Source organism: Limulus polyphemus, unplaced genomic scaffold, assembly GCF_000517525.1.
Source record: "Limulus polyphemus unplaced genomic scaffold, Limulus_polyphemus-2.1.2 Scaffold2687, whole genome shotgun sequence".
Lineage (NCBI taxonomy): Eukaryota > Metazoa > Arthropoda > Merostomata > Xiphosura > Limulidae > Limulus > Limulus polyphemus.
Genome location: NW_013668297.1, coordinates 34,285 through 45,491, shown reverse-complemented (window position 1 = coordinate 45,491; position 11,207 = coordinate 34,285). Strand labels below are relative to the sequence as shown.

Below are 11,207 nucleotides of genomic sequence, written 5' to 3'. Positions count from 1 at the left end.
TTGAAAATAAAAAAAAAAAAATAATAAACAAAAAAAAAGCCCAAAATGGGGGCGTTTTAAAATAGTTGACTATTCGGGGGCGCTCGAATTTGGGTCTTATTTTCAGTTAATTACACTTTATATGTGATCCTTTGTGCTAACTTATTATTAAGATAATAAAGATAAAAACTTGTTTAAGAAACAGAAAGAATGGGTCTGATAAAGACACATGATTTCGGTTGCATCTGAAAATGGCTCAGAATGCAGTTATGTAGCCTGAAATTGAAGCAGACAAGCACTCAATCATAAAAGAAGTAAGAAATAGAGGAAAAAATGAAACTGGCTGTTAACGAGTTGTAGAAAGACAAGAAAGCAACTTCTGCAGGCATCAACTCCAAAAGATAGATGAATGAGAGGGTGTGCTTTCATTTCACAAAGGAATATCTGCAAGAATGTGTTAACAATTGAATATATATAATATATATATGTCACCACAGTTGAAGTTTCTGTGAGTACTAAAACACAGTGGTGGTGTAACAAGGGTAGAAACTCCTTATATTCATGTGGAACAACTCAAATCTCTGATATCAAAATGGAATATCCAAGATGACTACAGACCCTCAACCCAACCCTGGAAAGAGGACTCAGTAAAAAGGGAGAGCTTACAATAGGAAACTCGCAAATAAGTCACACTCAAAGGTAATCAAGAGTAATAGGAGAAATTCCATTAGACAACAGGTCTAACTAGACTCCAAGAAGGGGCAAAATCCCACTGATGGTATCTGAAATAAGCACCATCTACATAAACAAAAGCTATTGTTCATTAATCAGAAACAATGAGATTGGAAAATGGAGAAGTATGCACACCTGAAACATGAGGGATTGCAAAGTCAAAGACAACAGGGAAAAGTGTAAACATTATTTATACATATATTGTTACTATAATATAATTTTTAGAAAACAAGTTAATAAAACATTTATTTAAATTTTTCAAAGAAAAATCAATCAGCATTTAGAGTCATATGATGGCCATTCAGCAAGTAGCATACAATTTTATGTTTTATCAAATAATATCCTCATTGTTACACCTGAAAATTAAAATCTCAAAAAAACATAAACACTAACTCAAAATGCATCTACGTAAATATCGTATCAATATTGCAACAAATAATTCAACAAATATAGGTCATAATAAAAATTCCTCAATATATTAATGCTAAATATGATTATAAAATCTTAAAACAGAATCTATGTCAACTGTTGTGTACAATGTAAACGTAAAATATATAACTACAGGCAATTGGAAACAGTCATCATATTTATATGTATACACAAAACCTGACACCAAAGTATTTTTTTAAATTATTCTAAAATTTTTGAGAACCAAAACAGAATGAATAAATAAATATTACCTGAAAGTACTTACATGTTCTTCTCCCAGAAGTTTAAAGTGATGAGTTTCTTTGATCAGGGAGTCAGTACAGCCAGCTGTATTTAAATAGTTTAAATAACAAATATGTTCATATGTTCAGCACAAAATACTAAATATAACTTCGAGGAGGGAGGCAGAAAATAATTTGCCAATAATATCTGATTTTAGAATCCATTTAAGTTGCACAAAAAATTTAATTGTCAAAACAGAGAAATATAATGCTGAAATAATCAAGGGATACTCACAGTTTTCTACACCATAGCAGTGACAAAGTACAACTACCATTATTAAATAATGTCATTAGCATCCCCAAGTTTATTGTTTTGCAAAACAAGTACCACTAGTCATGTGACTTGATATAAATGCAACTAGAATTGGAATCCAGGTTTGCAACTACAGACTATGCAGCCCAAGAAATGATCAGTAAATTTTAATAAGGTATATGAATACACTGAACACTATTGCAAATTGTGGATCAATATGAGAAAATGTGTGAATCAATGAACTGCTGAGGTAACCCTAACTCATTGTACCTGTTTCAAAGATTGAAACATAATTCAGTATAATTCAAATATAAAAAATATGTCTTATGTAGTGAAAGTTTCACAGTTTCAGACATCATCCAGTATGCTAAGGATGTAATTAACTAACATTTATTATAAAGAAAATGACCCAGGGCTAACAACCTGCATTATCAATAATTTTATAGTTTTACCAAAATTCTTCCATTACAAATTTTGGATGTTTTCTACAACTTTTGTTGCAAGAATTTTAATATAATCAATCAAACAGTAACAGACAATATTGGCATTATTTAAAATAAAATATTTAAAATATACAATTCTATTAACAATTCAAAGTTTTTGTTAAAGAATAAAATAAAATTTACGAAAGTCCAAATTAATGTAATATGACCCCTCAGTTAGTTAAAGTTACAGAGAATCACTGTATTCAGTATTTTCTAAGAGATATTGTTCATCTACTTCTTTTTTACTATTTTTAACCTAAACAGTTCTTCTGAAAGAAATTAGACTTGCTAATGAAAAGTTGGACTTTGTTTTCTCAGAGCATTCATCTGTATACTTATTTAAAAAGTCAATCCTAAGCTTAAACTTTCCTTGTTCAACAGACTATCAAACATCAAATGATTTTTGTATTAATTCTACCTCACATTTTATTTCTTCACTACAAACTGTTGCTGATTACAGTAGCAATCAGGGCCATTTTATCGCATGGGCACACTGAGCAGTTGCCCGGGGTCCCCGTGATTTTAGGGGCCTTGAGATTCAATTTGAAAAATAAAAATTAAAGTTTATATTATTAAATAGCAATGGCATTAATGTGAAATCGGGGCCTTCTTACCTGGCTGGCACAGCAGCAGTGCAGCACTTCAGCACTTTTTGCATTTTTGTGTACGTGTTTTTGCATTTTTATATAAGTGCAATACAACACAAGCAGTCCTAATGCAAATGTTCAAGAGCTGTTAAAAGTTGAATGAACTCTCAAACAGCTCAGAGTATGCAGCTGATATATAATAAACAAATAGTGCCACCTCAGCCAGTGTTTTTATTCCATGGCCTAATTATTAGCAAAAATACCAACGTTTTTCAGCAACCCAAAGTATCCCCCATGGCATAGTTCAAGATCAGCCAGAAGATACAGTAAATATCATTGAAATTTTAGTTGTTACTTGTTTGGGTACCATACTGTCCAGCGAAGTAAAAAAACAATTTCTTATAATAATAATATTAATGATTATGAAGTTAAATCGAAAATAAAACAAAAAACTGATACACTAGTCTGTTCGAAGCATTCTAACATTAGGCTTGTTAGCCTAACATATGTTTGTACAGTAAATGGAGCTTAGGCTTACACACTGAGTCATTTACGGTTTTGTTGATCAAAAATGTTTAAAATATGCTCATATTACACCACATAACTACTACACCAGGATTCAATGATTGGAAACACAGCAATGTCATTGTAGAGCATGAAAATGGAGAAGAACATCGCAGGTGCCTGTTGGAATATTCGATTTGGCACAAAGGAAGTGATTGTGTGGATTCTGCATTGCTAAGTCAGCATCATTCACAAAAGCAGTACTGGCATAAAGTGTTAAAGCATGTGATTTCTATTATCCACTTTCTTGCCTTCAGAGGTTTGGCATTTCATGGGGAGAATCAAACTATTGGCTCCTCAAAAAATGGAAACTTTCTTGGCATTCTAGAACATTGAGTGAGTTTGACCCTTTTTTGGAAGAACATTTAAAAGTGTACGGAAATGCTGGAAAGGGGAACCCATCATATCTATCGGCAAACATTTGTGAAGAATTTATTGAAATAATGGGACAACAGGTATTTTGTGCAATTCTGGAAGGAATCAAAGAGTCAAAGTATTATTCAATAAATGTTGATTCCACTCCGGACATCTCGCATATTTATCAACTGACATTTACTGTCCAGAACATTCGTGGATGTGAGCCGGTGGAACGTTTCCTCAAATTCATCCCCATATTTTCTCACGGAGCAAAGAATTTAGCAGACACGGTTGTAGAGTTCCTGCAAGAGAACAACATTCCGTTATCAAACTGCCATGGTCAGTCTTATAACAATGCCTCAAATATGTCTGGACGCTACACTGGATTGCAAGCACGGATCCGTGAACTAAATGAATTTGCTATCTATATTCCTTGTGCTGGACAAAGTCTGAACTTGGTGAGAGTAAAAGCGGCAGAGTGTGGTCCACAGATCATCTCATTTTTTTACTTTGTTCAGCATTTGAATTCCTTTTTCTTGACTTCCACACATCGCTGGAATGTACTGACGTCATCCTTGGGAAAGAATCATATTGTGGTCAAGTGTCTCTCTGACACGAGATGGTCAGCACATTTTGATGGTGGCACTGCTCTTCATGGAGGTTTTGAGAAAATTCAAGATGCATTGGATGCCCTTGCAGTTGACGCTGATCACGAGTGGAACACAAGATGCGAGGCAGAAGGATTGAGCAAGAAAATGGAGAAGCTACAGATTATCTTTTTGACAATTCTTTGGAATGACATTCTGGAAAGAGTGACCAAAACAAGTAAAATTTTGCAGTCAAAAGATGTGGACATACTTGTTGCCATTGATGTCCTCAAGTCTCTGAAAGCCTATCTTCAGGAAATGAGAGACAAATTCAGTGAGTATGAAGCGAAGGCTAAAAGCAGGTGTCCAGATTCAAAACATAGCGATGGAGATAAACGTGCAAGAAAGCGAAGTGTGCATCTTTCCACATATGATGGGTCAGCAGAACAGATACTTTTCCATGAAAGTGAAAAATTCAAGATGGAAACATACCTTCCTATTCTGGATTCTCTGAACTCTCACCTAACTAAACGTGCAGAAGCCTACAAAACTGCTGGAAATTTGTTTTCCTTCTTCAGTCAGTTAAAAACAATTGACTGTAATGAGCTTAGTCAAAGGTGTGAAAAATTGGCTGATGCTTATCATAAAGATCTTGATTACAATGAATTACTCAATGAATGCAACCAATTCAATCACTACATTGTCCACAATGAAGAATGCAAGACTCTTCCAGACATGTACAGCAAACTCATTTCAGATAAGTTGAAATTTGTATTTCCCAGTGTTGAAATTGCAATTAGAATATTTATGTGCATGATGGTGACCAACTGTACCCAGGAGCATTCACTTACAAAGAATCATCTTCACAGCACAATGGGACAGCAGCGGTTGAATCTGCTTTCCCTCATGTGCATTGAAAGCGACATCCTCAAAAACAGAGACTTTCAACCAATTGTAAAGTAATTTTCTGTAATGAAATGCCGCAAATGTTTCAGTTGAAAAACTAAATTTTAATGTGTTGTTGGGGGGGGGGCAGTACATCACTTTGCCGGGGGGCCTCAAATATTCTTAAGACGGCAGACGGCCCTGGTAACAATCTGGTGGTCAATACATTAAAATAAATTCCTCCCATACCTTCCACATAATCATAGGCCTGTCATTCAGTCATGAGTGTCGCAGGGTAGTGTATAGGGTTCCCTCTTACAAAAATCAACCAATATGTTTGAAATATGATAAACTAACATTCTGAAAAGTGTGTATTTCACCATCACAGAAATTACACGGTAATTGGAATATACTGAGTTAACATTTTAATACTTGCCTTACATAGTATATGCTTAACACTCAAAAATATCAAATTGTATGTGGGTGTGTTTCTGCTATACTTATATACCACTTTATAAATTAAAAATTTGTGATTTTGGAACAAACCTTAATCTCATAGCAACATGAGCAAAACAGTAATGCAGTTTACCTGTAAAATTCATCTTGAACTTGGTATAATAATAAAAGACAAAATTAAATCATCTTAAGTCTACAAAGAAAATTTATATGAAAGACAAAAGTTTTTAAAATAATTTGAATAATGTGTACAAAACATGCTATCTTAATACTCTTTTCACACATTAAAGACAATTCTTAAATTTTCATGAGCATAGAAAAAAAAGAATACAAACTTTATACACAGTTCATATAAAAATAAAGCAAGTGATTTTTTCCTAACCTGCACATGGAAGAGTGTAGCCAAAATTCTCATCTTGAACAAAGTTTCTTTCATTTAGACGACTGATGCAATACTCACGGAAACAATCCAAACAAATAACATGTTGAGCAGCACAAGGGAAGACTAGAATGACTGTGCTAATACAAATAACATAAAAATATACATTAATTAACATTTCTTTCAACCAAAATAGCACAAAAACTAAATCATGCAAACAAAATACAAAACATAATAAATATTCAAATCAGAGCTTATTTTTCAACACTTTTTAACCTAAACACATCAATTATTTCTACTTTGATTAATAAGTTTCCTATTTATAAAAATATATTACTTACACCGGACGGACTGAGAATGGGTCAACAAAAGGGTTAAATGCTTAGAATTCAATAGGTATATATGTTCTTGCTTATTTACCATTTACATATCATTCCTGCCAATTTTATCACATTCAAAGGTTTCTAAAGTAAGAGCATGGCATGGTTCAATAATAATGACATTTCATTCACAATCCACAGGTTGGGGGATCAAATCCCATCACCAAACATAACCACTCTTTCAGCCATGAGGGTGTTATTATGTGATGATAAATCCCACTTTTCATTGGTAAAGAGTAGCCCAATAGTTGGGAATGGGTGGTGTTTACTAACTTCCTTCCTTTCTAGTGTATCACTTCTAAATTAGGGAGACGTCAAGCACAAATAGCCCTTGAGCAGTTTTGCATGAAATTCAATAAAAACAAAACCAACAAAATCTAGAGCAAGTTTTAAATATAAATAGGATATTATGAGATTTAACAGCATATGTATAAAACCAATTATAATATCATTTACTTAGGAAACACTAAGCATTCTTTAGTAAAGTTCCAGCTAAAATGTAGAGAACCTATTTTATAAAACTTTGCATATGAGGAATATGAGTAAGGTAGTCTGAATGACAACCAGTATTATTATTATCATCACACACTACTGTATACCAGTATCTAAACAAAAGTTTCACTAAATATTTCTATAACACAATTTCCAAGAATGACAAATAACCAGCACATATCAGGTCACAGAGTAAGTCAACAATTTTCCATATAATAGCATATTATAGAAAGCTATCATAGTTATTTAATTTCATATTTATCTTATATTTCAAATAAAAGTGTCAGAGTATATTATGAAAAATTTCATTTTTCTCAAGGTACAACACAGAACAACTGTCAAATAGTTGGAATGAAACATGATTAGTAAAATCTGGACAAGAGGAAGAAAAAGAAACAAAGCATGGACTGCCAGAAGTGCCAGGGTGATAACATGGTAAAATCTTTTGTCCATAGACCATTATCCTGAAGCCTCCTGCTGATTGGCCCATGCCCCTCAACTTTGGAGATGAGCATCAGGGAAGAGAAACAAATCCGGACGAGGGGAATAAAGCGGTAAACCTAACGATGTGGGGGATATGCTCAATCACCTACGTATATAGTCAAACAGGGAAGGAAAAAAGTTACATGGAGAATGCAAAGAAACCCTAGCAAGAGACTATGGGTCATGCAGCATCTCCAGAAGAGATTGCAAATGTGCCAGACCCAAAGGGAAAAGTGCTTCCATAAAAGCCATATCCCCCAATGCGTTAGAACCTCGCTAGCAGCAAGATAGTTAGCTATAATGGCATGGACAACAGAAAGCTCCATAAAATGCATTCAAGGAGAAGAATGGATGGTCCAGACGGATGTGGGTGTTAAAAAAGACATTTTCCAAATAGACAAAATTGTTAGGTAGGTAATAAGAAAGATTTATCCTACTGGAAAATCAACCACCCCGTTTCGAAGGAACTAACCAAAACCAGACATTCGAGTAGTAGTGTTAGTAAATTCCCCCAAAATGCAGAAGTCGAGTAAAACGCAGACCATCTGTCAAAACACATACAGAACCGAAACAATAATGAATGGCTAGGCATGAAAATGGTACCAAATCACATGGTGAAAAAACCCTTCAGTGGTCCACACAAACAAAAGTAATATGAAGAAGTATAAAAGATAAATAATACCGAAAATGAAATAAACAATATATTGTAAAATTAAGTAAGTTTGTATTGACAATATTGTGTATGAGATGTGATGTTCTGAAGAACAACAATATAGTTAACCAAATTTACTATATACTAGTGAGATGAATTAGGTAATCCTAAAATAACAAAGATCCATGTTAAGCTTAATCTAAAATTATAGGATAAAGGATACAACTAAGCTCAAATTTCAAACCTTAACTTGACTATGAGTATTGACCAACCTAACTAAACTTATGTTATTGAACCCAAATAACTACAGATGATAATGTTAACAGTAAAAATATTCAAAAACCATAACAGTATAATGTCTTATCTTTCATAATGTTTGGGCCCCCAAACTCAAGTGTAAGCCTGACAAAGGTCATCCCCTGTGATGATCAATCTATTGACAAAGTAAAGCCGAAAATTCCACAGTTGAGGTCCACCACCTCAAGCCTGTGTAAATGTGCTGATAGGAGGTATAATCTCCATAGTGTTAACTTAGAATTCTGAATAAATAACCAAACACAACTGTGTTGTCAGAAAGAAATAAAATGTAGAAAAAATTTGTGATGAAGTATTAAATTCCATAACTGGGTAGAAATATAAAATAATTCAACTTCAGAATAAGTTACAAGTATCACTATTGTATAATGAATATTAAACTTGTTGAAAGAAATTGACGCAAGGAAAAAAAAACTTGAAGAGAGCACAGACTAAACATCTGAACACAAGCACTGCCAAACAAGAAGTGATAGTTGAGTAGAATAGCACAGATGGAGTCACGGTTCAAGTGGGTGGGTAGCACTATTATTGGTGGAGATTTGTCGCATGATAATTTGCATGCAAGAATCATTTAAACTATATGAATTGAGGGGTGTGTGTGAGTGAAAGGTTTGTGGCATGTGAAAAAATGTTTTGCAAATAGAGGGCAGCACTGAATGAGAATAGCTGTGTATGCCAGTGGAAATAAGGTACCTTGTTGGAACTAGTGTTTCTGATTATTACTCTTTTTTGTTATTCCAACTAACCAAGTAACTGAAATATTTAATTACGACAACTCAAATATGTATGCATGTATATAAAGCTAAGGCCAAATTTTTGACTGATTATTACCACTCAAAAGGATAAATACTAACAATGTTGTTATGAAAGGTACAAATCTTGAAATAACAAAAGTAAAGGTGATGCTGTTTGATTCACATGTAGTTCAGGATGCACCTTGTGTATCCACATACTCTCTTTTGTGCAGAGTATTTCCTTGCTAACTGCACTCCCCGATATGCTCTTTAATTCTTGAACTTAAACAAAGAACTTTAGAGCCCACATAGCCAAGGTTACACCTTGGACATGTATATTTATAGATGACATAAAAGTGATGCATTATGGGGAATCTGTCTTTAAATTTAAAATAAGTACTTGTACGATATATTGGTTTAAAAACAATTCTAATCTTAATATATGGATAAATTTTGTTATTCAAAATTGCTTTAATTTTTTTCATTAATTCTATTGAATGTTTAGCAGTGCAGGGTAGAATACAATAAACTATTTCTTTAGTTTCAACCTGTTTACTGATTTTAGGAATGTACAAAGTTTTTAAATAATTCTTGACAATACTACTAATTAACTATACAGGAAAACAATACAAATATACGTTGTAATACAAACTTTATATTTTGTACTTCCTCATGGAATCCAGAAAAAGAACTAACTATATTATAACCCTGATGAATTATATTATAAATTAGATTCTTCTTAACTTCAAAAGGTAAGAAACTATCAAAATGAAAATTTTGCCCAGTAAACATTGGTTTATGATAAGACTTAGTCTCAAAACTTCTATTTAAATTAACTATCTTGCTATTTTGTGTAGATCCCAGTCCCCTTCATGTGATGCTCTTAACAGCCCATGAATATCATCTTCAACTTGTCAACACATGACATCCAGATTGCAGACTTTGGGGCAACTATATTTCAATAAAATCTCAAAGTAATTTTAAAAAACTTCTGTTGAAGCAATTATGATCTAGTTATTAAGAGTATCAAGAAAACATTCTTTGGTACACTTGTTATGAAAGTCTCTTACAACCTCAAATGTTTGCTTGATGATATTTCTTTTGTTGGAATGATAATCATTAATACATGAAACAAAGCCTTTCCAAGCAAGCTTGAACAGGGCTTAAAAATCTGACTGCTCAATAATAATGGCAACCCTTCACCACTGCAGAAACTGAGCCATCTGCAATTTTACTTGTTTCAATGCATAGGTCTTTGACCAAGCTTTATATACAGAAGTTGCAGAAATTGTAAGCAAATATAAAGAAAAATACAGTGATATCATTATATGACTAGGATCACATGGGAAAATTGCAAACTTATCATGATAGCTTTTGTTTTCTATAGAATCTCATAAGCAGTGAACATTTCAGTTGCTGGTGCATTGACATATTAGGCAAATAACCAATTTTGTCTTATGCTACTAACTCTCATAATCAAACTGCAATGTGAAAACCTGTCTATCCATGAATAATCTGGCATGTTGGATCTGCTAGAAGCATCAAGATCCATATGAAACTCTTTATGAATGCATAACTTTGTTCCTTTTCTCTATTTCTCATAGCTGTAAGTTGCTGATTTGTCCACATTTTTGTCCTGGGTTGTACATGGGCAATTCTAGCTCACTTGGTACAACATGTTGTCAAATTTTACAACCTTTGGTAACTCAAGTTCTGGAATATGAGGTCCAAAGACGATTGTATAATACTGCCAATCATTCTATATCTTGGGCCTTCACCCCATCAAAGTCTCCTCCAGGTGATCAACTTTATCATAAGCCATTTGGTAGAAAACTCAGCCAACTATCACACCACATTTTCTGAATGTATAAAACTGTTTCACTTTTTTCAAGCTGTGAATAGGAAATTACATGCCGAAGTCTGTTGAGAAACTGCATAAGCTTGGTGTTACCAGTGTCTTCATGAGATATGGCATATACTATATCTTTGGAGAATGAATCAACCCATAGCAAAATTCTATTAGATGTTTAGGCAAAATGAAACTTTCTGAAAGATAGATGTAAAGTTGAGGATGTTTACATTATGTTGTCAGACAAAAAAACAAATCCTGATGATCATCTTGTTGCTTAATAACTGTTCTTATATACTGTACGTCTCCGTTTGTTAATTGATTTCCC

General features: G+C 33.4%; 1 protein-coding gene across 2 annotated transcripts in view; it reads right to left on the bottom strand.

Annotated features, from left to right (window-relative positions):
• The window catches only part of LOC106467635 (E3 ubiquitin-protein ligase parkin-like), an 83,154-nt gene that overhangs the window by 39,575 nt on the left and 32,372 nt on the right, over window positions 1–11,207 (bottom strand). For both annotated transcript variants that reach the window (XM_022395836.1, XM_013928003.2), the window contains exons 5-6: window positions 5,978–6,114; window positions 1,406–1,467 (exon numbers count right to left, since the gene is read on the bottom strand). In XM_022395836.1, coding sequence (XP_022251544.1) covers window positions 1,406–1,467; window positions 5,978–6,114 — 199 coding nt within the window. The remainder of the gene's footprint in view (window positions 1–1,405; window positions 1,468–5,977; window positions 6,115–11,207) is intronic.